We start from the raw sequence: 24,666 nt of genomic DNA on the forward strand, positions 1-24,666 counted from the left end.
GTAACCATTTTCGGGGTATTTTTCTCCATGTGCCCCAGTGAGTGGCTGCCTTGTTCCGATGTGCGGTCACTGCCACGGGGCATGTTTTGTGTGGCCCACGGAGCGTATGCGTAACGAGTGCCCAAGTGGCCATCGCCGGTTGCCCGTGGGCATACAAAAGGAATCGTTTTGCTTGTCATTTCGCCGATTCAATTAACGACAAACAACTCGAAACAAAGAGACGCGGGACAAAAACGCGCTGCTCGAAAGCCAGCAAAGTGGACAAATCGGCGAGTCAAGCAGCCAGTTCGCTCTTTTTAATGGGCAATTACTTTTTAATGAGACTCTACAGCCACCGCTCACCTCCTGTCGATAAATGCAAATTTGGCCAGGGGCCATAAACGGTACACCCCAAACTCCAGGTCCACCCTTACCTCGAAAGTCGGGCAAAGGTCGCCTTAAAGCCGGGGGTCAGGTCAGGTCGCTAAGGGTACTCCGATTACATTGTCAGTGGCCGCCTTTGAATGCAAATTTCACAAGCTCTGTTATTAATATCGTGCCGAGTTTATGGTTTCTGCACCCCGCCTTCATATCGAACTCCTGACACATCAAAGCGTTCGCCTGACAGTCGCACACTTTATATATCTGTTTTTTTAAATATGCGTGTGCGATTAAAAAAGTAACAGCAACTGAAACTGAAACGAAACATTAAAGGGCCGGCGCTTTCAATTGGAAAAATAAAAAAATATATGTATAAGAAAAAAAAGATGAACGAGAAAAAGCGAAAGAAATATAATGAGTTTTGCCCGCCGCTGCTCACAAACAGGCTCTGTTTGGTCATGGTCGCCCCTGACAAGCGTTGACACTTTTCCGCTTTTCCATTTTCCCGCCCAGTCTGCGTAATGTTGATGGACACTCGCTTTGATTTGCTGCTGCTGCTGCCGCAGCTCGTGTGGCTTTTCCTTTGCCAGTTAAGTCGGCCCTAACGACTTGTCATACATACGTGCGGTTTCATCCGAGGACAACGACACCGGTGGCTCATCATCATCGCTCCCGACTGTTTGCCCCGTCCTTTGACACCCATTGGCCCGTCCTGCGGAATCTACTCTCCCGTCAGCGCCGCATTTAAAATCAATTTCATGGCCCCTGACAGACCCACCGAAACCCACTCTCCATTGCCGCTGAAAATCCCTGTTTTTGTGCCCCAGCCTCAGCCACAAATGCAAATATAAACATATGCGATGCCTACAAAAAAGAAATCCTTTTCAAGCTGTAAATACTTCTCTAATGTGGGAAAGTCAAGCCACTGCCTTGAACATCAGAACATGTTTTTCGAGAGGTTCAAACATTCAATAAATCCTTTTATAATATATCCATATATCCATTTATAATTTTTATTTGAATACATTGACTATATCCATTTATAATATGTTTATATACTTACTTATATTATTGTTTTGTCGGTATTTACTTTTAAAGATTTCTTAATCTTTTATTGAAGGTAATAGGGTATCCAAAAAATAGCCATTATGTGTGATTTTTATATTAGATACCATTTTTGTTTCTATTTAACTTAGCTTATTTTTACAGCTACAATATCTCTAAATAAATCTTAGAAATAATAATTATTTTCAATTCCTGGTTTTGATATCATTTGCTGATAATTTAAAAACGGCTTTGTATTCAAAATATATTTAAAACTATAAGTTGTAGGTATCATTTCTCCTTTACAACTCAAAAGAGTGTTCAGCTGGCGACTTGTGAAGCAAACTTTTTGAATATTTTATATTTCGTTTTGATAAACCTTCCACTCCCAGTGAGAAGGTATTTATGTACATAAGTCTTAAAGCCCAAAAGAAAGGTCGTTACTGATAAGTCGCCCTGTCTGTTTATCTAGTCAGTCAGTTGGCCACTGACCGCATCGCGTATACGCCACGTTATCCGTTCCACAGAAAAAGCAGAGCAATGCACTCTCCTCCAAAGGACTTCCTGTAAGTCGGATTTGGGCATCATTTAGTTTGCTGTGAACTCCAATTAAGCAGCTGGCAGTTTGCGAATTGCTTCAAGTTATTCGGCAATCCTGCGGCACCTGTTCTTGTGTTTTTCTTAGCACTCAGTGCCTGCCAAGAGCAATAAAAGTTTGCCGACTGACGGTGGCAGGCGGAATTATTCATTCGACATTTAAGTGTCTGCCGACACGTGCAATGTAAAAGTTTTGCACACCTGCATATATTACGTAAAACGAGGGCAAAGGCCATTAAAGAAAAGCGGGTCTTAAAGACGCCCGACGCTTGCAATGAAAAAGAGATGACAAATTGGCCGCATTTCATCTGCTCGGCACACTTTTAGACCAATGAAACTGCATATGAAATTCGCTGATGGCCAAAACCAATCGATTTTCATCTTACTTCGTTCGGTTTTTTTTTGGGGGGGTATGGGTGCCGAAAGTGATTTCCTGCCAGGCATTGCCACCAAAACTTCATCAAGCTGGCATCTCTTATCTGTGGAGAAGGGGTGTGTGGATGCAGCATGCCTGGAATATCTTCCGGTTCCGCAGTTTTTGATGTCTTCCTTTGCAAAGGGGAAGTAGGGAAGACGAAAACCCCAGACGGCAGAGCCAGTAAGTGCAAAATAATAACCGCATGTTGGCAAAACAAATCGAACAAAGAGTTTCAAAATGAAAAAACAAAAAAAATCAGTAGAAATTCCTGTTGTACCCGGAATATTCGATGCAGCCAAAAACACTCAACTATGAATGCGATTTCCATGTAAATCCCAGAGGCTTTGGCACGTGCGCCAACAAACAAGACAATAAGTTTGGAAAAATAATCAATTTTTGGTGGGGGGAAGCTACAACCACATAAAACTGGTAGATTGCGGTTAATGGGCGTTTAAAGACGCGTGAAAAGGGTCACCTATGCTGCAGTTTTATGTGGCATACTTTTGGGGGGGTCGGCCATAAAAAAACACAATTCCAGTGCCAGTCGTCCATATTTTAATGGGTCTTTTTGGCCATTGTTGATCCAACTGCAACACTCGTATGCCGAGAAAGTCGGGGCGTGACAACAACAAAGGATGTGGCTAACACACACGCCAAGAAAGCCAAACAATCGCTGTCTAAACTCATTGTGTGCGCTTTGTGCCCACTGAAAGGGGAAAGGATCACTTGGAGACACTTGCACAAAAACGTCGGTCGGGGGTTCCCCTCTGCCCATTTTCCCCATTTCCCCATCGTGTGTCAATGCAAATGTCTATGAGTGGAAAAATTCACATTGATGTCGCGCTTTGTCGCATTGTCTGCTCAATGCTCAATGCTCAATACTCGAATGTCTTGTTGTTTGTGGGCGGAAATATTGTTTGCTGGTAAACGCTGACAAACACTAGCAGATGTAACTTGATTGTGAGCAGCCAAACACTTCACTTCACTCTGTCGGTTGATATGGCTTTGCTTTATTATTACCAGTCGAGTGATTGACTAAACAGCTGAGGAGGATGAGCAGGCAGGATGTGTGGAGGTGATGGAACTTGAGGTTCCATGATGGCCAAATGCGAACTGCATGTAATTACCACGGTTCCCCAGTCTTGGGGGTAAAGCAAGACAGGTGGGTCAGGCAATGTCTGGAGCAGTAATCCCTATACATGTCACACTGGGGCTTAAACAAGCTTTAAAAACGAACAACTTAGGGTTTGTCATGTATATAAAAATAATTAATTACCATCAAACCATTTATTATGGTGCGTAAAAGTATGCTACATTAAATATTTTATTGCGAAACTTAACAAAGATTAAAGATTATTAAAGAAAGAACTTAATAATTTAGTGTATTTAATAGTTATATTTTATTGCAATTAATTTAAAAACCCTTTTAGCTCACCAAGTACACAACAAAAGAACAAGTCGGGCGACAAACATTTTCACTATTTCAGAGCTAAAATTCAACTGGTGCCTGAAGTTTTTATATTGACAGTAATATATATAGGTATTTTATTGCCAGCCAAGTGTATGAATAAGCAGATGATAATAACACTGTAAATAAACTAGTTTACAGATTTATAAGGCATTGAAAATGTAACAATGCATATTTCCATTAACTTTATTTCCCAAGCCAGTAAATAGCTTAACTTAAAAAAACTTTTGAAAGCTTTTTATTTATAGAGTTTCTTTTTTCATAGCCAGACTAAAAGTTACTGCCTGGGGATCAACTTTATTACGGTGGATCAACTTTATCAGGTTTTTAGAAATCATGAAATCACAATAATGGTGTCGAAAAGTTTGCAACAATATATTTTATTCTGGACTTATTTTAATCACTCCCTCCTTTATAAGTGATTTCAAAGCCCTATTCAGTGGTTTCAAAGTCAAGTGTCGAATGTTTTGTGTTGTAGTTTATAAAGAAGTTATTTCAAATTATTCAGCTGAATAATTGAATAATTTTATAATAATAATTCTTCATTTAAATTACGTTTTGGAGATGGACACGCAGAATAATTAGTCATACTAGATGGGGTTATCCTATTTGATAAGGCAAATTGCAGTTTGGACAAGTTGTACATCGAGACAGGTAGGTCAAGCACATTCCTGAGCAGCAATCCGTGTGCATCTGACACTGTTATTTAAATGATCTTTAATTTTCATTTATTTTTTTATTGAAAACATACAGTATCTCCATTTTGCTGACATTTTGCAGCCACATAGCCCAGGATACACAACAAAAGTCCAAGTTGGGCGATCAGCATTTTCACGCTGACTTAGTTGAAGTTCAACTGTGGCTTTTGCCTTTTATATGGAACTAACACATGAAAGTAGTGTCCCAAACCTTTTATATTTAGACGAGGGAATGAATAAGCAAATGAAAACCTCATTAAATCTTAACAACGCTCTTATTTTGTTTTTTAAGCAATAATTTAAATAAACAACTTGTTTAAATTGTATATGTGTAGATAATATTTTATAAATATACAAATTAATAATTAATTCATAATTAAAGCATGATAATATCCGTTTGTATCCGTTTACTAAAAAATGTATTCTTTTAAATTGTTGCAGAACTGATTTTACAGATATGCCGAGTTAACGACATTCTGCGGGCACTTGCATACACCTTCTTGAGCAGCAATCCATATGCATTCGACACTGCGGTTTAAATAAGCATTTAAGTATGTATTTTCATTGCTTTATATACAAAACTCACATAGCCCCCACTTAGCTGACAATACATGGCAGTAGTTGTACTCGTAGTGACAGTGCTAGTAGAATTTTGTAGATCCTGGAGTGCAGCCACAAAGCCCAGGATACAGAAAAAATGTAATAATCGGGTGATAAACATCTTCTCCTTGGAAATGTTAAAATCCAACTGACATTCATGGTTTTTAGACAACTGTTAATGTGTGACGGGAACTTCAGTTAATATTGCTACGGTTTATTATTTACCTATTTTAAGAGACGAGTGTATAAATAAACAGAAAGAGAAGTCGCTTAATACCTGCTTTGTTCTCTTAGTTTTTAAGGAATTATTTATAAATTTAAGTACGAATATAGATGCATTGGAGAATACTTTTAGGGATAAATAATAAAATGATAAATCATATATATTTAAAAACAATCTCGTCTTTCGGAATGGTGATGCACACTTCTTGACAAATGATTTAAAAACCCTAGATTTTTAAATGGCAACCTCATATATTTCCAAAACATGTATTTAAATAAATATTTCTAATAAAATAAGTAAATTACGTATATTTTTAGGTACTTATTAGTTATATCTACTTGTTATAATTTAGGTAATGCAACGATAAATTCGTTTCAAGCATTTTAGACTGCAACAGTGCTCTGCTAATGAACACTTATTCCTGAACTGCACACATTTATCGGCCCACCGAAGTCGTTGAATCTTGTAAAAAAGTCAATTAGCCAAATAACAATACGATGATAGCCATTTTCTATTAGTTACTTGCGTGAGATTTTTTGACAAAGGCAGCACATCGGTGGAATTTCTCACAAGAAATGGCCGGAATTCATCTACGCCGTAGGGAATGTGTCTAGGATCAATCTGAAGAGTTGGTAAGGCGATGGCCATTCCCAAAAATATCCGGATAGCAATTATGATGGCTACGTTAAGCTTCATGGTTGAATTTCTTACTAATGGCTCTTCCATAAGCGGAATCCTTATATACCACTCTTTCCCAAAATGAAAAACAGATTACTTTTATCAACATTGTTATTACAGTTTGTTTATGCAAAAACAGTTTCGGATCAAAAGCAATATTTCTAGGTGGCGAAAAGCCGATGACTGAAGTCAACAACTGGGGGACTCTGCCAAACAATCTGGACTGATTCCGCGGCAACCATGTTTCTATAGTCGGCTACTCCGCGGAAAAAGCTAAGGAACATATTGGTGAACATGGTAACCTCATCCTGGTTGAGAGGATTCAGTTGCTGCTGTATCGGTGGCTTGGAAATCAGAGGTAATTTGACTTCACTGAAGTGTCCTTGTCAACGGGCAGAGCTTGAATTTGGGACTAAATAAATAAAAAGGTTTCCAATTAATTTAAGCAAGTATTCCAATTTTACATTCTTCTCTGGTACTTTTGGGATTTTTTAAACAAATAATATTTCTAAGATTTTTTTTTAATTTTGTTCGTTTTTAATGTAACAAAATTGTTTTTTTCAAATTATGTCTATTGCTAAATGGAACAGGACACTTTTATTTTCCCTTTTCCTTACAGCCAGCACTAGAAGGACTAATAAAACGACCAGCATTATGACTTCAAATCGGTTTCTAACACAAAGTGAACTAAATATCAAAGTGGGCCAAATCATGGCTTTTAAACTCCACCATTATTGGCCAACTGACCCTGCGGCAATAATTAATTGCAACTGTTCTTGTTGGACAGGCTCCTCTGTTTGCCCAAGTCAAGAAGTCGGGTTACATTTGTGTCAAGACGCTCGAGATAATTGGGAATTGCCCTGTCAATATTTAATGTCAACGCATCAAAAACGAGACCAGACATAGATATAGAAGGAGATATGAGTATCACAATGTGTTTCAAGTCGATATAATTTGTTATTGAATTCAGTAGGTTAAGGTCATTTTTGAGTGCCTCCCATTCTTATTGCTGTACAACAGGTACAAATACAAATATTTCTTCATACAAATATTTCTTGAACAAAAATAAAATACTTAAAATTAATCATTGGAGACTTAAAACACACGAACTATATGAGTTCGAGCCCTTTACAGTATTCAAAATCAACTGGCAAAAAGCTCTCTAAAGTTTTCCTTTCCGGAAAACCCAGCTTTAATACATTCGATAATGTAAAGAAGTAAATGAAATTATCAGTTCATTTAAATGTTGGGTATTTTTTCCATCACCACAAATTCAACCCCATATAGTATTCAACCTTTGCGTTATCATTTTAAAAGCTTACAGCGACAATGCAGGTTTTTTCCCAACATTTAAAATATTTTCATTTCATTTATCATTTTATTATAAATTTCTACGTTGCTTATTTATTTTATATTTATATTTTTATTAGGCTTAGATAAATGAATAAAGTCTTTGAATAACATTATTAACAGAACAATACAAAATGTTGTTTTATATTTATTGAATTTGTTTTACTTAATATATAAAAGGCTGCACCCTTCCTGAATATGGATTATTTTGGTAATAGCTGGCTGTCATCTTTCCTCATTGTCTGAATATATTTCAGGTGACACACCTATGCAAATAAGTGTGACATCGCATATTACAGCATTCTTCGGCCCGGGAGCACTGGAAAATACGTAGGAATCGAGAGTGAAAGCTGGTCAAGCTGATAAGAAAGTCATCTTACAGGTTCACCTATTTGCCGGCATTCTGCGGCTGATTTTGTGTTTGGCCCAAAAGAAAACATATCATCCGATGGTTCTGACTCACCAGGAAGACCATAAATTTGCACCTCATCTTTACGTGGTTTAACTGGCATCACATCGAAAATATTCATCTTGGTATATTTAATTGGATCGAAAGCGTCAACCCTAGGGGCACAAACTAGATTGTAGGTCTTGCAAGTTCTCGAGCAGCAATCCGTATGCATCTGACACTGTTAGTTAAATATTATTATAATTATAAAATACGTAAGACAATTATTTATATTACAAACTTACATATCCTCCATCTGGTTGACAATTTTGCTGATATGTAGAAACATAGCCCAGGACACACAATATAAGGGCCAAATGGGCGATCATGAGAATCGACATCTTCTCGCTGGCAAAGTTAAGCTTCAACTGAGGCATTCGGCTTTTGGATCGCAACTTATAAACGATCTCGGTTTTGCGAACGAAGCGAAGAGACAGCGAAAACAGTGACTAATAGAACAGCGCATTCTGACTACCAGATACCGTCTAATTGGCTTTATTCACTTCAATTCCTATTTATTTGGTATGAGTCTAAACTAATTAAAGTTGGGAAATATGCGTAAGCACGAAGGTAAAATTATAAATCATTATTTATTAAGAGAGGTGCAGAGTGTTTCAATACATTAGGGGTATTAGGGGCTGCAAAATCCTGGCATGATCTTAAAGATTTCAAAGTTTGTCTAAATCAATGATTTTTAAGATTTTCTAATAGGTATAACTACTTTTCAATAGAAATTTTGGGTGTTCTTTAATATTTAAAATAAAAAAATGGTTAAATTGCTTAAAAAAAATCTGATAGTTACAGTAGAAATATATCTTTCATTTTAGTCTTATACTAAATACTCAAAATTTTGTAATGGTAAGGAAAAAAATATTTTTAGATATAATGTAGATAATACCTTAACCTAGCTTAAGGCCTAATAGCTAGAAAAATCGATAGTAGGCAATTTGTAATTATCACAAAGCCATAGTATAAATAAAACAGAAAATAATAAATATAATTAGATATTGCGGGTCTACAACAAACAGGTTATTGATCAAGCACTCATTACACATAAGGGTTGATTATGTTTGTCTTTCCAAAGACAATAGTTTGAAAGAAGTACGGGTATACCCCTAGGGATGTCCACAACCACCTGACAAAAAGAGTGAGTTTCGGTGGAAAGCCCGCATCGGGGTGTGTGTTGTTAGTGTGCCAAGGACCGCACCGTGACCTGCTCAATGCCGCTCCCTCGAGTGCCCGACTCACTCCAACCGAATCGAGTTGTTTGCACCTCTTACGAGAACGTGTGTATTCTCTTATACGAGTACCCATCGATCAGCCGTCCGGCTTATCTTATCGGGACTGGAGGGGCTTTAGCTATAACCACCGGGGTGCTCGTTGGCGCCGCTCAGTTGAGTTGCGGTTGCCAGGGCGCGAACAGATACAGTTGATTCGATCCGGTTCGCGTTTTTCGTATCACCATGATCACGCCGCTGTCTGGAGTGGCATCGGTTTCGGGTGCTTTACTGGTGACCCTGGCCCTGGTGGTCCACGGATCCCTGGCGACGGAATACCAGCGAGAGCGATCCCTGCGCCTGCCCAATGAAACCTATCCGTTGTTCTACCAACTGCACATATCCAGCGATATTCACAAGGGCACACTGCTCTTCAGCGGAAATGCCACCATTGACGTAGCCATCCGGCGCTCGACGAACGAGATAGTGATGCACGCCAAGAACCTGTCCGATATTCAGATCACTGTCCACCGGTTGACGGACGGGGGCTCCCAGATCGTGGACGACTTAACTCACACGCTTTATCCAGCGGCAGCTTACCTCATCATCCATCCGAGGGAGAATGAGGATCACCTGGTCTTCGAGGAGGGCCAGCAATACCGCCTGGAGATCCTCTACACGGCCACTATGACTCTGCGTCCCGCGGGTCTTTACTACATGGATTATACGGATGAGAAGAGCAACCGCACCTCGTGAGTAGTTTATCTTTCGTAGCAACAGTGTCTCATAAGTGTAAAAACCCAAAAAGCTCTAGCTATTTGTGAAGTAGTTTAAATTTAGAAAAGATTCATTGGCTTACCTTTACGATCCCTTTTTTATGTTGGCTATCTTTCATTTTTATGACAAAGCGGCTACTTCTTATCATAAACCATGATAGCCTCTAGAATAGGTTGGCTATTATATCCATAAAATATAGTTTATTTGACTTAGTAAAATACCATCAGCAGGCACGCGCTCATCCAGATTATAAGTAAGCTCCTCTTACATAACCCGGAGATAGATTCGGTGTGCACTTTGTTTTGGTCACTTCACTTTGCCTACGCTCTCACTTTTACTTTGTTATTATTTCCATTTGTTTGGCATTGCCTTTTAATTACTTTTGCTGGCGTAGACGGTTCTCGCGGACTTTATCGCTATCTGCCTTATAAAGTATATATACACAAACATATATGGTATATGCTCATCGCATATGGCGGAATCGGTTGATCCCGTCGCGTCACCAGGGTGACGATGTAAACATTGAGAACGCTGAATGGGGGGATTCTTTATAAAGGGGAATGACTGTGTCAGCAATTAGGAGTCGCACCTTATCAGTTCCCGGCAGATAGTGAAACGACAACAAAAAACAGTAGTATTTGTATTACGCTTAGTACGCCGATTTGTTTTGATTACGATTGGGCAACATATTCGCATGACCCATGCTCTTCGGTTGGGAATAACGAGACGCGATTGTTCCCTGGAATTGAGAGCAGGTTCTCCAAGTGATTGATCATTCCGGCAGCCGCAGGCTGTGACTGGTTTTTTGTTTAGCGTTCGTTGATCTGAAAATGGGACGCGGAATTTTTGAAGTGTAATGATTTTTTTTAATAAAAATTCGTAGCCAGGCAGCAGGCGGCAATTACACTGGGCAACAAGTTGTAATATTTAAAGAAGATTTATTTAATAGTAATACCTATTGATTCCAATACTTACATCTTACAGATACATTGCCGCAACGCAATCGGAGCCCACATATGCACGTCTTATCTTTCCCTGTTACGATGAGCCGGGATTCAAAGCAAACGTTAGCATAATTATAACTCATGGCAGCAGCCATTCGGCCATATCCAATATGCCTGTAAAAGAAATACTCTCCCATGGGTAAGTTTATAAGGTACACATCAAAAAAGCCTTACTTACTCTTAGTTTGATTACAGCGAATTAAAAACCACCTTCTTTCAAACCACCCCACCTGTTTCCACCTACCTTGTGGCCTTTGTCATCTCCAATTTCGAGAGCATATCCGAGACTTATCGAGGGGTCACCCAGAGTGTCTACTCTCCGGCAATGTACAAGGAAAAGGGTCAAAGTGCCATAAAGAATGCGGTGAGAACGGTGGCGGCATTTGAGGATTATTTCGGGGTCTCCTATCCCCTGCCAAAATTAGATCACGTGGCGCTGAAGAAGAACTACGGAGCAGCCATGGAGAACTGGGGCCTAATCACCTACAAGGACCTCAATTTGCTGCACATTGGAGGCCCGGATGCACGCTTTCCCTTGTGGGACAAGGTTACCCAGAACCATGAGATTGCTCACCAGTGGTTCGGTAACTTGGTTTCGCCGGAGTGGTGGACCTACACGTGGATGAACGAGGGATTTGCTACCTATTTCAGCTATGTGATCACTGATTTGGTGGGTTATTATTACTTCTCAAGCATCAGAAACATTACTCTTATATATTTCATCTTTTTCCCATAGCTCTATCCCGATGGCAAAGTAATGGATGCCTTTATAGCCTTTGAGGCGGATAGTGCCTACAGCTATAATAGCTTCTTTGATGTTCGCCCGATGTCGCATTACGTGGAGGGTGACAAGGATATCATGGCGGTATTCGACATAATTTCTTATAAACGTGCTGCCTGCGTGATAAAGATGTTCCACAACGCCTTCCGTCAAAAGCTCTTCGTGCGGGGCATCAGCCACTTTCTGGAGAAATAGTAAGTTATAGAGACTAGCTCCGCGAACTGGTCAATTGGAATTCATGGGTCAAGGTCCTTTGCTCTTTCGCCCAGTCATTATAGCGTGGCCAACGAGCTGAACCTCTTCGATGCCCTGCAAGCGGAAGTTCTGGAAGATGAGTACCTTTCCCACAAGAATTGGGCTACTAGGATAAGGGATATCATGCTCTCCTGGACGCACAGCGAGTGGCTGCCCATTGTGATGGTCACCCGGAATTACGAGAACAACTCCATCACCTTCACCCAGCGATCGGTTCACTCGAAAGACGAGCTCTGGTGGATACCTCTGAATTTCGCAACCTCACAGTCGCCCTCTTTCGAGGACACTCAAGCGGATATATTCATGCCGCCCCAGTCGCAGTATTCCATAGGATTGGAATATCTGGATATCCAGCTGAGCGGCAAGGATTGGATTATAGTGAACAAACAGGCCACGGGCTTCTATCTCGTCCACTACGATAATGATAATCTAATGGCCATCGCCAGGCAGCTGCAGACCAATCATTCGGTCATCCATCGGCTAAATCGAGCCAGTATCTTCCGGGATCTCAAGCCCCTGATCGAACATAACGAAGTAGAGCAAGTGGAATTGGTGTTCGAAATGCTTAAGTACCTTGAGTTTGAGGAGGACCCGATGATCTGGAGCGAAGTGGGAGATTCCATCGAGTGCTTGACGAGGAACTTATTTGGAACATCCTCACAGAACCTTTTCAACGAGTTCGTACGCCGCCTGGTCAGTCCCATCTTCAGACGTATTTACGTGGAGCATACTGTCAATATATCTCTGGATACGAGTTTAGGGATACTACAAATGGCCTGCACAGCGGATCTCCCGGAATGCCTGGAGTACACACGCGGCGTGGCCAAGGAGTATATCATCAATAAAAACAATTTCTCAACGGAATCAGAGTTCTATGCCACGGCAGATACTCTTTTGTGTATGGGAGCGCGTTACCTGAGCGATCGGGACTTCCACCGAGTGATAGATATGCTACAGGAGGCGGATCGGGAATCGGTGTACTACGATGACTTGATATATGGACTCCGTTGCACTCAGAGTCATCGCCACCTGTTGTACTACCTGGAAGTCCTGCTGGGCGAGAACTCTACGCACTTAATTCTTACCGAACCCGATAATATGATGTATCTTCTATACATCTACAAATCCAATCTGGCCTCCCGACCGGTTATCTGGCAGTACATTGAGCGCAACTACAAGGTGTTCTGCCTCTCGCCGAACTTTTTGGAACACTTTAAACAGCTCGCTGGATTTGTACCCAGACATCAGAGATCGCAAGTGAGTAGAACATAAATTATTTACTTATTAGAAAGCTCTTAAGAGACATTAGTATTAAATAAGAAAATCAAATTGAAAAACTTTTTAAAGACCATTTATAATTTGTTAAAAAATATTTATTTAAATTTGTGGTAGACCATATAGGTATAGAAAATATTTGTTTAATAAGAGTGAAGGCTGGGCCGCTACGGACCTCACAAACTACACTCCCCTCCCCAATTAAATAAATACTTTGTTTAATAAAAAAATATTTCTTTGTTGTAGGCTGGGCCGCCACCTACCACTCCCTCTTTTATAAATATTTATTTTTCCATTCTGAAACGAATATTTGTAGAAATCCTCTTAACTATCTTGTTAATATTTAATTATCTTTCAGTTTGTAAGACTACGTCAGAACATTGCGAACTACATGAAGTTGGAGGGCCTTAATCCGGACCAAAAGCTGATCGAGTCCGACTCGCCGCTGGTGGGCAAAAAGGTGAAGATGAGCGAAAGCTTCCAGGACAAGTTCGAGCAGCAGATCCACAACTGGCTGCTTGGCGAGATCCCACAGTCGACCAGTAGAAGTGATGCCCTCCTGGCCGCATCCCTCAGTGCGTCCAATGGTTCCAGTCGGAACGAGGGAATCCTCAAGGAGGCAACTAGGGTGTTGCGAAGTGCGTTACAAATAGTTGATATGTATAGGTGATCACTCTTGTTTCTACTAGGGACTACATAAGTACAAGCTTATTTACAAATAAATTAATTTCTATACAACAACACACACGAGTCAAATCAATTAACAGCGAAGAGCTTTTCACCACTATTCGAATAACCGATAAGCGATTCAGTTCTATGGGGAATTGATAAGCGGGGAAAACACGCTCCTATTTTATACGTCAAACTTTAATAAAGAGTATTTTCCCATTTTTTTAATGAATTATAAAATACCTTTGATACCCATTTATGGCCCATAGACCGGTATATTAATCAGTGCATTGCTTTTAAAAACTAAATAGTTTTTAAAATGTAAAAACTGGTTAAAAACTATAATTGCATATAGAAAAGTTATAAAACCTAAGTTAATAACTGTATTTATAAAGATTTTATTATTTTCAGCTTAAATCCTGTATATCTGCAATGAGAAAATTGTATAAAATGGCATTTATAAAGATTTTTATTGTATCAGCTTAATTCCTTAGAACTAAAATATAAAAGTTAGTTCCTAAAGTCCTGACATATAAACAACTTTAGGTAATTACTAAACATTCAATGACTCGTCAATTTAATTGGCATTTTTAATCAATATTTCCGAGTATTTATAACTGTTTTGATTATACAGCCATAACGACTTGCACTTTTTCGGTACCTTAAAACTCCTACACGTCCCAGACGAGGCAATAATTTAGAAGTTTACTACGTAATTGTTTATTTGCCAAATAATAAGAACACTAATTTGATTACGAATAAAGTACTGCTGTTATCCTGCTTAATATGATAAGCATCAGGCTACTGAATCATTTTAATAATGATTAGAAAGGGTACTTAAAGATTGGGTACTTTTTGCAGTATTTGAGGACCGACTTGAGAACCTTTAAGAGCAGGAGACTAGCCGATATCTGACCGCTTTACTGCTTAATTATCCCCCACGATTGGCTTGGCCCAGTGCACTCTTGGCCAATAACAGGGACTTTGCCGGTTTTCTCGAGTATTGCGCAACAATCTTTATGGCGCTCGTCGCTGAGGATTAGATAAGGCCTAGTCCATAAATAAGCCGTGGCCAAGCGGCGGCCCCTCAATAACCAAGTGCCTTTTCTGGAGCATCCAACATGGCACGTTGGCTCCTGAATTCCTGTGTCCTTCTGCTGCTGGCAGTGGGCAGCCTGCAGGCGCGCCTTATCCTGCCACAATCCTTCGACGATGGTCAGCTGGAGACCAAGGGATCTGCACTCTTTGCCACTCCCCGCATAGATGACAATAGTGAGGGCAACTACCGACTGCCGAACAACACGGAACCGGAATCCTATAATGTGGAACTCTGGACAAATGTCCACACTGGCAACACCCAGTTCAATGGATCCGTTAGCATCGATCTGAAAGTGCTGGAGAATTCCACGGATATAAAGCTACACTACCGCCAGACGTCGCATTTCGAGGCCTCGATCATCAGCCGGGATGAGGTATCGCCCACTGCGATTCCACTTACTGTGTACACCGAACTGCAGCGGGAATTCCTAATCCTCAATGCTACTGGCGTGAGCTTCGTAGAGAACACCAACTGGACCCTAACCATCAAGTATAACGGCACCCACCGATCCGATATGGGCGGTTTCTATATCTCCAGCTATACGGATGACGATGGCCAGCAGCAGTAAGTGGAACCTTATGTTTTGGTGACTAGAAAGTAAGGGTGATAAACAGGACCTCTTTTGAATTAAAACAACTTTTTTCACATGCTATATCTTTTTGAAAAAGTATAAATCAGTTGTCCAGTGATACAATCAAACCTTGCATAAAGCATATCAAACAAGCTCTTAATCTTAAATCTTTTTAATCTCCTAACTAGTTGTACTTGTTTTACCTTCTAATGGATTAAGAATCCTTGAACCCAAGGTTCAAGTGCTTATCGAATTGTTAATAACGATTGTACTAAACTTGATTGGGTTTTTTTCTGTTTGCCTGATTTCGTATCAAAAACACACAATCTAGCTTATCTTAATAATTACATATTAGTGCGGTGACATGTGACAAGCTCATAAAGTGTGATAATCGTTTTGATTGGCAAATAATGAGTATTAAATTCTTCTCCTAGTTTCCTGGCCACCACGCAGTTTGAGAGCACCAATGCCCGTCACGGCTTTCCCTGTTATGATGAGCCTGCCCGCAGAGCCAACTTTACCATCACCATCCACCACGATCCTTCCTACACTGCCATCAGCAACATGCCCGTGAATGAAACTACTAGCAGGTTGGTATTATAATAGTTTAAGATGATCCAGTATCACAAATTAATCATACGCAGTGTTGACACTTTTCACCACATGTTTCAATCAGTTTTATAAGGTAACTTTATTTCCCTCCCCTTTTAGTTCTGGAGTCACCGTCTTCCAGACGACCCCCAAGATGTCCACCTACCTGGTGGCCTTCATCGTGTCCGACTTTGAGTCCACCACCGGAGAACTCAATGGCCTGCGCCAACGAGTCTTCTCCCGCAAAGGAAAGCAGGATCAGCAGGAGTGGGCCCTCTGGTCTGGATTGGTAGTGGAGTCCAGCCTGGCTGGTTACTTCGGAGTTCCCTTTGCCCTGCCCAAGCTGGATCAGGCTGGCATTCCGGACTTCTCGGCCGGAGCCATGGAGAACTGGGGACTGGCCACTTACCGGGAGCAGTACATGTGGTGGAACAAGGAGAACTCGACGATCAACCTGAAGACGAACATTGCCAACATTATTGGACACGAGTACGCGCACATGTGGTTCGGCGATCTGGTGTCCGTGAAATGGTGGACCTACCTGTGGCTCAAGGAAGGCTTCGCAACCCTCTTCTCGTACGAATCGAACGACATTGCCTTCCCCGAGTGGAACACCTACCAGATCTACCACGTGAACGACTACAACAGCGCCCTGCTAAACGATGCCTTGGCCTCGGCCGTGCCCATGACGCACTACGTCCAGACCCCCAACGAGATCTCCAACCGGTACAACACCTTCTCGTACGCCAAGCCCGCCAGTGTTCTTTACATGTTCAAGAACGCCTGGTCGGATAAGGTTTTCCGCAATGGATTGAACAAGTACCTGTCCAAGAAGTGAGTACTAAGCATTACTTAAAAATAGAAGTTACTTATTTTAAAGGAACCCCCAAGTTGAAAAAATTACATCGTTTTCGAGACCCATTTACTTAAAACCCAAATTGATGTATTAGATAGATCAGGGTTATCTTGTCGTTAGCCCATTTGACAGATAGCGAACTCTCTCTTTAACTGTCACTTCAGAAATAGTTCCTAAAAGTATTCTTTGAATTTATTAGATTTACGTAGCATACTTTTTTAGACATATTTCAAGAAATCATTTCAAAATCAATGGGAATACTTTAAATTCATATTCATCATACTTTGGTAAAAACAAATTCAGACTGCCTTGATTATAAAATTATGTTTATATTATCCAAAAAGAGCCTTTAAAGATCATATAAATGAACACATACATACACATTCTTAATGGTATGCAGTATAATTTCGATTTCAAATTATTTTCCCTTTCTTTTAGTAAATTCACTTCCTGCGACGAGTGGGACCTGTTTGCCTCCTTCCAGGAGTCTGCGAATGAGTTGGGCCTCACGCTGCCCACCTCTGTGGACAACATCTTCAGCAGCTGGTCCCACCAGGCCGGTTATCCCCTGCTCACCGTGACCAGAAATTACCAGACTGGTACTTTCACGATCACGCAGAAACGCTACGTGGCGAACAAGGATGATTCGAATGTGGCTACCTGGTACGTGCCCCTGAACTTTGCCACTGCCTCCAATCCCAACTACCGTAACACGAGTGCCACTCATTATTTGCTGAATGTGACGGAGACCGTGTTCTCGGATGTTCAGATTTCCAGCGATGACTGGGTCGTCGTGAACGTTCAAAACTCCGGCTACTATCGTACCATATACGATGCCCAGAACTATGCACTTATTGCTGCCGTTTTGAAGTCCCAGCCCTGGAAGATCCACCCGAGGAATAGGGCTCAACTGCTGTACGATACGTACATCTTTGTGAACACTGATCGCCTGAGCCACAGCATCCTGTTGAACCTGCTCAGTTATCTGGAAAATGAGGAGCAGTATGCCCCGTGGTCCACTGCCAACACTATCCTCAACGTTTACGATCGTTACTTGAGGGGCGATGATTCCTACTACAACTTCCAGAGATTCGTGAAGCAACTGATCGATCCCATATTCAATAAGATCGGAGTGAACGAGATTCCCGGCGAGCATTACCTGAACAACTATCTGCGTAACGTCCTGATCAGCCTGGCCTGCCAGGTGGGAACCAGTGATTGCTACAACCAGTCAGCCCAGAAGCTGTCCGAGTACTTTAACAACGGCACTGCCATCGAGGCCAATTTAAAGACCCAGGCCTACTGCGCCGGTCTGCGATCCACCACCAATGCCATCTACAGTAGAGTCCAGTCGGATCTTTTGGCCTCCACCGATGCCACCGATCGCCTTTTGCACATCTCCTCGTTGGGCTGCTCGGGACAAACGAGCCAGCTGCTTGACTTCCTGAGGCTATCCCTGGACACCACCAATAGCCTGAGCTACTCGGAGCGCACTTCACTCCTCTACTACGCCTATTACCGTAGCGAGACTGGTCTGACCGCCAGCTTGGAGTTCCTGGAGTCCAACTGGGAGGCATATGCCAAGCTGTCGGAGACTTCCAAACCCCTTGATACCGCCCTGCGTGGCATTGCCACCTATGTGGTCAGCGAGAAGCAGAAGACAAGGGTAGGTTCTTAAAGAATTATAGGTATTTCCCAGAGACTCATCCACTTATCAATTTCTTTACAGCTCAACGCTTTGGTGGACGTTGTGAAGGCGAGTGGACCCCAATATCTCAACGATGATCTGAGCAGCACTATTGACTCCCGGATTACTGCCAACTTCGCTTGGTTGGATGTCAACCGCGATCCCTTGCTCAACTGGATCGCCGACACCTTCTCCGAGAACAGTGGTCCCACTGTGACCTCTTCCATCTCCACGATCCTGGTCAGTGCGATGGCCCTGCTGCTCTACAGGCTCTTTTAGGCTAAGTCATGTGGTCAAGTATTAATCATAAACACAGTAAAGTAACATGAGTCAACATTAAAGATTGTGTGCTCTGATTAACAGAACGGAATATAGAATTGATAAAGATGGTACATTTATGGTTTGATGAATTCCCCTGGTCGGTGAGGTTCAAAGTTCCGTGGATAGGATTGTGAATTGGTCGGTTTATGGCTTAATTGCGAAGTGTGGCATTGGTCAATCTTATCACAAGTCTGGAAATGCCAGAGCTATCGATATTGCACTGATAGTTGAGCTTAGGACAAAATTCGATTATCAAGTGGATATTTACAATGTAGGGAGTAGTTTATGGGGTTCACATGTTTCTATCAGATAGTGATCTGGAATTTTCAAGAACAAATAATTTTTGTGGATTCATTCTTAATCAATTGCTTTGGGTTTTACCTAAGGGGCTTTTCATATATTACGTAAACAACAATAAAAGTATTTTTTACAAGTTTATTAACTAAGCTGACACCCCACCCCCCTTTTAATTAGGCAATATATGAACAGTCTGTAACCTCATACTATCGGTTTAATTGTTACTAATTGTTACATAGTATTGGATATTTTGCTTTGTAATGCCATACGGATGCTCTTTAACTCAAGAGCAAGTTATAAAGAGCGTATTATAATAGAATAGTGGCATAGGGAATGGCTCTATTCGTTCTCCGCCGCCACACAAACAGTGTATGAAAGAAAGACTAAATGCATTGTATTTCGTGTCGAACGCTCTACTAAAAGGTAACTAGGCGTATATTTTTCACAGTCATGTCAACAAGTCTGATAAGAATGCTGAAAGTTTTATTGAAAGTGTTTTAGATTCCTTAACTCTCCGACATAAATAGTTGTTTTCACAATTTGATAAGCATCTGGAATTTCTTTCATGGCTTAATAGTTGTTTTCATAATTTGATAAGCATCTGGAATTTCTTTCATGACTTTAATGAATAGCATGGTAGCATAAAATTCAAAGGTGATTGGGTGTTCGTAATCTTAGATATTATAAAAGTCATCTATCTTTATCAGATCAAGGGCAGTTCGCCTACTTGAGACGTTTATCAGCTGTCTATCTTCAAATGTTTATACTTATTCGCCACAATCTAAGACGTGATTGTTACCAACCATACAGAAAATACCAATTCATGGTTTTCACGGGCTAGTGAATACTTGATTTACCACCCAATTTAATTTTGTTCTACACTGGGTAATGGTCATTCTGGGCGTGTAGATTGGGGTAATCTTTATGCCCGGGCCATAGATAAGATGAACTGCCTCGCTTAAAAGTGGCTGCTCAGAGTTGGGCAATTTAGTCTTGTCGCGTTTTCGCCATGAGTCGCGTTCAGATCGGAGGGATGTCCCTACTTTTGGTCCTTCTGCTGGCCATTTCCGCCACCCAGGCGGCAGTGGTCCGTAGTTTTCCGCCCTTCGAGCAGCTGCAGAGCCTGGAGAATCCCAATGTGCGATCGGTAGTCCCCTTCGCCGACGAGGATAACTACCGTCTGCCCAACGACACGATCCCCAGCCATTATGCCGTGTCCTTGAGCACCAATGTGCACACCGGAGACACTGTCTTCAATGGCACCGTAGATATCACTCTGAGCGTTTTGGTGGAAACCACGACAATTGTGGTGCATGCCCGCCAACTGGAGAACTTTACGGCCACCATTATCCAGCAGGGAGTGGTGGGAGCAGTTGCCCAGGAATTGACCTATGCTTACGAGTCGGCACGGGAGTTCCTTACCTTCAGCAGGACGGGACTCACTTTCCCCGTCGGCACCACCTGGATTCTGACGATCAACTACCAGGGATACCTGCGCACGGACAACGGAGGTTTCTACCTGTCCACCTTCACGGACGAGGAGGGCAACACCAAGTACCTGGCCACCACCCAGTTCGAGAGCACCGACGCCCGTCATGCCTTTCCCTGCTACGATGAACCCTCCAAGAGGGCCGAGTTCACCATCACCATTAAGCACGATCCCAGCTACAATGCCATCAGCAACATGCCAGTAAATGCGACGGCCTCCAGGTTTGTGCCCCTAACTCTTATCTAAATTAGCTTTCCGCATTTTTCTCATTTTTATTAAGTTTTTAAGGTTTTTATAAATTTAAAGGCCCGTTACATAATTATCACTTCTTATTGCAAGCTAAATTATGGAGCTGCTACTTTTGATATCACGAGTTTATGATAAGCAAACCAAACTATTGTACAATATAAGGGAATACGTTTAATGGCTGTTAGTAATTAGGGGTTTTATACCCGAAAAACATTTCTATGTTCTTTTAGCATATATTTGCTTAAGTATACTTTTACAAAAATGCATACCCCGTCTGAAGGGTATAATTGTATAGCTAACTTGCAAACTTTAACCTTAATTTTTCGAAATTCTGTTTTTCTGGAAATTTTTTTACCATTTTCAAAGTTTTGACTAAAGTCAGATAGCTTAAGTTTTGTCTCCTACCTTTAAAACATGTTTTTTTGGCGATGACCAATGAATTTTTTTTTTTAATTATTATTAAAAAAAATGAGTTGAGTTTTAAAATTGCTTATTTTTGCTCAAACCGCCTTAATTTCAAATGACTTTTCCCCATTTCAGCTCTGGAATCACCTCTTTCGACAAGACCGTGAACATGCCCAGCTACCTGGTAGCCTTCATTGTCTCCGAGTTTGTCTACTCGGAGGGCGAGCTGAACGGATTGCCGCAGCGCGTCTTCTCCCGCAAGGGAACCGAGAACGATCAGGAATGGGCCCTGACCACCGGAATGCTGGTGGAGAAGCGCCTGTCCGGCTACTTTGATGTCGCCTTCGCCCTGCCCAAGCTGGACCAGGCTGGTATTCCCGACTTTGCCGCCGGAGCCATGGAGAACTGGGGCCTGGCCACCTACCGTGAGGAGTACCTGTTGTACAACCCCGAGAACTCGACCATCAGCACCCAGACCAACATTGCCACCATCGAGGCGCACGAGGATGCCCACATGTGGTTCGGTGATCTGGTGGCCATTGAATGGTGGAGCTATTTGTGGCTCAAGGAGGGTTTCGCCACCCTTTTCGAAAACTTGGCTGTGGATCTGGTGGGTTTCTATATGAGGTGTTCTTAATAGTTCCTATTCTAATCTCTGAAATGCTTTACAGGCCTATCCCGAGTGGGACATTTTCCAGACCTTCCATGCCGGTTCCTACCAGAGCGCTTTGGTTTATGATGCCAGCGCAAATGCCCGTCCCATGAGCTACTTCGTCCAGAAGCCCTCGGAGATTGCCCTGCTGTATGACTCGGTTTCGTATGCCAAGGCTGGTTCTGTTCTGGACATGTGGCGTCATGCCCTGACCAACACCGTCTTCCAACGCGGTCTGCACAACTACCTGGTTGACAAGTGAGTTTGGAGTTGGAAAAACCTTGATAATACCTTTATTAATCCATAATTTGTGATACCCTCCAGTCAATACACTGCTGCCAATCCCACCAAGCTGTTCGAGGGCATTGCCAAGGCTGCCGTTGAGGAGAACTATGCCGTTTCCGCCACCGTGGCCGACATGATGGGCAGCTGGACCAACCAGGGAGGAGTTCCCCTGCTGACTGTGACCAGGAACTACGAGAACGGAAGCTTCACCATCAGACAGTCGGTGTATACCAACGACAAGGACTACACCAACGATAAGTTGTGGTATGTGCCTGTGAACTACGCCGACGCCTCGAATCCCGACTTCCGTAACACCGAGGCCACCCACTACCTGTTGAAGCAGGCCGAGATCAGGATCGATGCCAACTTGGACCAGAGCAACTGGCTGATTCTGAACAAGAAGTCCACCGGCTATTACCGCGTTCTCTACGATACCGCCAACTGGGCCCTGATCACCGATGGTCTGATCGCCCGTCCCCACAAGATCGATCCCCGGAACCGAGCCCAGTTGATCAACGATCTGTATCGTTTTGCCACCAGTGGTCGTGTGCCCCATGCCACTTTGCTGCAGCTCTTGACCTATCTGCCCCAGGAGGATCAGTACTCCCCGTGGTCTGCTGCCAACACGGTGATCACCTTGTTCAATCGCTACCTGAGTGGTGATGCGGACTACGCCAACTTCCAGTTCTACGTCCGGGAATTGGTGAGCCTGCAGTACGACAAGTTCGGAGTGAACGATCTGAATGGCGAGCAGCATCTGGTGAAGTTCACCCGCAATCTGCTGATCAACATCGCCTGTCTGGCTGGTCTGGAGAACTGCCTGACGGAGACCAAGGCCAAGTTGACGGGTCTGGTGGAGCAGGGAACCACAATCGAACCCAATCTACAGTCGCAGGTCTACTGCAATGGACTGAAGCAGGCCGATGATAAGATCTTCGACTTTGTGTACGACAAGCTGATCAACTCCACCGACCAGGCTGAGCGTCGTCTCCTCATCTCCGCCCTGGGCTGCTCCCAAAGCTCCACCCAGCTGGAGAAGTTCGTGTCGAGCAGTATTGACAAGTCGAATGGCCTGAGGGAGCAGGAGAGGATCACCCTGCTGAGTCCGGCCTATAGCCGCGGCGAGGTAGGTCTCCTGGCCGCCATCGACTTTCTGCAGAGGAACTGGGAGGAATACGCTCAGCTGACCAGTGGTTTCGGTGGAGTTAACCCCCTGTACAGCGATATTGTCAGCATTTCCGCCTACACGGTCAACGACAAGCAGAAGGAGGCACTGCAGCAACTGGTGGACACCGTCAAGGGAACCGAGTATGTGCCCACCACGCTGCAGGCCAGCGTAGATGCCAATGTGAATGCCAACTACGCCTGGCTGGCTTCCAACCGGGATCCCCTGATTACCTGGGTCAACGGATTCCGCAGCGGCAGCTCCGCCCTGAACGCCTCCCTCTTGGCCATCTTGGCCTGCCTTCTGGCCGCCAAGCTGTTCTAGAACGTAGATCCTAAGTTAGTCATAGATTTGCACACGTCCCACAATAAATTCCATTAATTTCCTAAGACTCTTGTTTGCCTTTCATTGAATTTATAGTTCCCTTCCACGGCTTTATGGCAGTGAACTGCGCGATCGAAGTGGTCAGATAAGCGGGCTGATCTCATAAATTCCCGCTTCTAAGACAAGGGAAAACGAAACGCCCCTAAGAAGGCCATAAATACATGCGTAATCTGCCCTGGCAACTAAATCCATAAGTGTGAGGGATTTACAAATCCTAACCTGTATAGTATATAATTCCCCAAACGGTAACAATGAAATCTAGATCTACTTGCTAAAAGCTAATCTAATTTATTACTTTGGCGACAAAGATTATTGACTCTATCAGTTGCACCTGCAAATAAAAAACAAATAGATCAAAGTCTTTTTTTAGTTTTGATAGCCCAAAATACACTCGATTTACTATTGGTGTGCTAATTAATTAACTTGTCAACTATAGTTAATGATATAATAGCACACAGATGGACAACTATTAAGATTGTTTATAGCATTTATATAGCTTATAAGTTTGGGAAAGTTGGTTTGAATTAATTAGTTTGTATGACATCAATGAGGAACAGTACTTTGTATAGAGCTTTTATATAAAGGTGATCTTAAGAAGTATATTTTCCGGAATTCATGAAAACTTAGACCGTATACATATAAGCACTTGCCTTCGATTTCTGATTTGCTTGGGGACTCATTAATCAATATTCGTCAAGTGCTTCATAACAGGAAAAAGTTCCTAAAAGAGTGCAGTATAGATAACAGATTGTG

The 24,666-nt window shown here is 42.3% G+C and overlaps 7 protein-coding genes across 8 annotated transcripts; 3 read left to right on the forward strand and 4 right to left on the reverse strand.

The window, feature by feature from the left end:
- Nucleotides 1–4,302: 4,302 nt before the first annotated feature.
- Nucleotides 4,303–4,756, reverse strand: LOC136117005 (omega-conotoxin-like protein 1). Its single transcript, XM_065865304.2, has 2 exons — nucleotides 4,639–4,756; nucleotides 4,303–4,586 (listed from the first exon to the last, which is right to left on the reverse strand). The coding sequence occupies exons 1-2, from the start codon at nucleotides 4,714–4,716 to the stop codon at nucleotides 4,488–4,490; spliced, it is 177 nt and encodes a 58-aa protein (XP_065721376.2). The 5' UTR covers nucleotides 4,717–4,756; the 3' UTR covers nucleotides 4,303–4,487.
- A 224-nt stretch (nucleotides 4,757–4,980) lies between these two features.
- On the reverse strand, nucleotides 4,981–5,331 carry LOC108014394 (uncharacterized). The gene is made up of 2 exons (XM_017080500.4): nucleotides 5,172–5,331; nucleotides 4,981–5,113 (listed from the first exon to the last, which is right to left on the reverse strand). The coding sequence occupies exons 1-2, from the start codon at nucleotides 5,304–5,306 to the stop codon at nucleotides 5,051–5,053; spliced, it is 198 nt and encodes a 65-aa protein (XP_016935989.3). The 5' UTR covers nucleotides 5,307–5,331; the 3' UTR covers nucleotides 4,981–5,050.
- A 333-nt stretch (nucleotides 5,332–5,664) lies between these two features.
- On the reverse strand, nucleotides 5,665–6,104 carry LOC108005717 (uncharacterized). Its single transcript, XM_017069043.3, has 2 exons — nucleotides 5,931–6,104; nucleotides 5,665–5,870 (listed from the first exon to the last, which is right to left on the reverse strand). Exons 1-2 carry the CDS (start codon nucleotides 6,102–6,104, stop codon nucleotides 5,757–5,759), a joined length of 288 nt encoding a protein of 95 aa, XP_016924532.2. The 3' UTR covers nucleotides 5,665–5,756.
- Nucleotides 6,105–7,435: 1,331 nt separating this feature from the next.
- LOC136116991 (uncharacterized) lies at nucleotides 7,436–8,285 on the reverse strand. Of its 2 annotated transcripts, none has more exons than XM_065865205.2 (3): nucleotides 8,130–8,285; nucleotides 7,900–8,065; nucleotides 7,436–7,755 (listed from the first exon to the last, which is right to left on the reverse strand). In XM_065865205.2, the coding sequence occupies exons 1-3, from the start codon at nucleotides 8,259–8,261 to the stop codon at nucleotides 7,730–7,732; spliced, it is 324 nt and encodes a 107-aa protein (XP_065721277.1). In that variant the 5' UTR covers nucleotides 8,262–8,285; the 3' UTR covers nucleotides 7,436–7,729. The 2 variants fall into 2 exon arrangements, with proteins under 2 accessions (XP_065721277.1, XP_065721276.1); XM_065865204.2 differs by having other exon boundaries at nucleotides 7,817–8,065; nucleotides 8,130–8,283.
- A 984-nt stretch (nucleotides 8,286–9,269) lies between these two features.
- LOC108005716 (aminopeptidase N) lies at nucleotides 9,270–13,934 on the forward strand. The gene is made up of 6 exons (XM_065865203.2): nucleotides 9,270–9,853; nucleotides 10,863–11,021; nucleotides 11,078–11,552; nucleotides 11,619–11,857; nucleotides 11,933–13,175; nucleotides 13,552–13,934. Exons 1-6 carry the CDS (start codon nucleotides 9,348–9,350, stop codon nucleotides 13,861–13,863), a joined length of 2,934 nt encoding a protein of 977 aa, XP_065721275.2. The 5' UTR covers nucleotides 9,270–9,347; the 3' UTR covers nucleotides 13,864–13,934.
- Nucleotides 13,935–14,946: 1,012 nt separating this feature from the next.
- Nucleotides 14,947–19,007, forward strand: LOC108014395 (aminopeptidase N). Its single transcript, XM_036817286.3, has 5 exons — nucleotides 14,947–15,525; nucleotides 15,967–16,122; nucleotides 16,244–16,957; nucleotides 17,418–18,645; nucleotides 18,709–19,007. The coding sequence occupies exons 1-5, from the start codon at nucleotides 14,984–14,986 to the stop codon at nucleotides 18,943–18,945; spliced, it is 2,877 nt and encodes a 958-aa protein (XP_036673181.3). The 5' UTR covers nucleotides 14,947–14,983; the 3' UTR covers nucleotides 18,946–19,007.
- A 1,260-nt stretch (nucleotides 19,008–20,267) lies between these two features.
- On the forward strand, nucleotides 20,268–23,918 carry LOC108014396 (aminopeptidase N). The gene is made up of 4 exons (XM_036817293.3): nucleotides 20,268–20,994; nucleotides 21,563–22,037; nucleotides 22,099–22,337; nucleotides 22,404–23,918. The coding sequence occupies exons 1-4, from the start codon at nucleotides 20,294–20,296 to the stop codon at nucleotides 23,851–23,853; spliced, it is 2,865 nt and encodes a 954-aa protein (XP_036673188.3). The 5' UTR covers nucleotides 20,268–20,293; the 3' UTR covers nucleotides 23,854–23,918.
- The last annotated feature ends 748 nt before the right edge of the window (nucleotides 23,919–24,666 follow it).

Source organism: Drosophila suzukii, chromosome 3 (genome assembly GCF_043229965.1).
Source record: "Drosophila suzukii chromosome 3, CBGP_Dsuzu_IsoJpt1.0, whole genome shotgun sequence".
Lineage (NCBI taxonomy): Eukaryota > Metazoa > Arthropoda > Insecta > Diptera > Drosophilidae > Drosophila > Drosophila suzukii.

Excerpts from the sequence above, each read along its gene's own strand:
- LOC108014395 (XM_036817286.3), top strand. The coding sequence starts at position 14,984 with ATGGCACGTTGGCTCCTGAATTCCTGTGTCCTTCTGCTGCTGGCAGTG. Across the intron at positions 15,526-15,966 it reads GATGACGATGGCCAGCAGCA|TTTCCTGGCCACCACGCAGT; the intron begins GTAAGTGGAACC and ends TTCTTCTCCTAG. Across the intron at positions 16,958-17,417 it reads AACAAGTACCTGTCCAAGAA|TAAATTCACTTCCTGCGACG; the intron begins GTGAGTACTAAG and ends CCTTTCTTTTAG.
- LOC108014396 (XM_036817293.3), top strand. The coding sequence starts at position 20,294 with ATGAGTCGCGTTCAGATCGGAGGGATGTCCCTACTTTTGGTCCTTCTG. Across the intron at positions 20,995-21,562 it reads GTAAATGCGACGGCCTCCAG|CTCTGGAATCACCTCTTTCG; the intron begins GTTTGTGCCCCT and ends TCCCCATTTCAG. Across the intron at positions 22,338-22,403 it reads CACAACTACCTGGTTGACAA|TCAATACACTGCTGCCAATC; the intron begins GTGAGTTTGGAG and ends GATACCCTCCAG.
- LOC136117005 (XM_065865304.2), bottom strand. The coding sequence starts at position 4,716 with ATGCTGATCGCCCAACTTGGACTTTTGTTGTGTATCCTGGGCTATGTG. Across the intron at positions 4,587-4,638 it reads GTCAGCAAAATGGAGATACT|TGTCAGATGCACACGGATTG; the intron begins GTATGTTTTCAA and ends TTTAAATAACAG.
- LOC108014394 (XM_017080500.4), bottom strand. The coding sequence starts at position 5,306 with ATGTTTATCACCCGATTATTACATTTTTTCTGTATCCTGGGCTTTGTG. Across the intron at positions 5,114-5,171 it reads GTCAGCTAAGTGGGGGCTAT|TGTCGAATGCATATGGATTG; the intron begins GTGAGTTTTGTA and ends TTTAAACCGCAG.
- LOC108005716 (XM_065865203.2), top strand. The coding sequence starts at position 9,348 with ATGATCACGCCGCTGTCTGGAGTGGCATCGGTTTCGGGTGCTTTACTG. Across the intron at positions 11,553-11,618 it reads GCTATGTGATCACTGATTTG|CTCTATCCCGATGGCAAAGT; the intron begins GTGGGTTATTAT and ends TTTTTCCCATAG. Across the intron at positions 11,858-11,932 it reads AGCCACTTTCTGGAGAAATA|TCATTATAGCGTGGCCAACG; the intron begins GTAAGTTATAGA and ends TCTTTCGCCCAG.
- LOC108005717 (XM_017069043.3), bottom strand. The coding sequence starts at position 6,104 with ATGAAGCTTAACGTAGCCATCATAATTGCTATCCGGATATTTTTGGGA. Across the intron at positions 5,871-5,930 it reads TGTCAAAAAATCTCACGCAA|ATTCAACGACTTCGGTGGGC; the intron begins GTAACTAATAGA and ends CTTTTTTACAAG.
- LOC136116991 (XM_065865204.2), bottom strand. The coding sequence starts at position 8,261 with ATGCCTCAGTTGAAGCTTAACTTTGCCAGCGAGAAGATGTCGATTCTC. Across the intron at positions 8,066-8,129 it reads GTCAACCAGATGGAGGATAT|TGTCAGATGCATACGGATTG; the intron begins GTAAGTTTGTAA and ends TTTAACTAACAG. Across the intron at positions 7,756-7,816 it reads GCCGGCAAATAGGTGAACCT|TGCTCCCGGGCCGAAGAATG; the intron begins GTAAGATGACTT and ends CGTATTTTCCAG.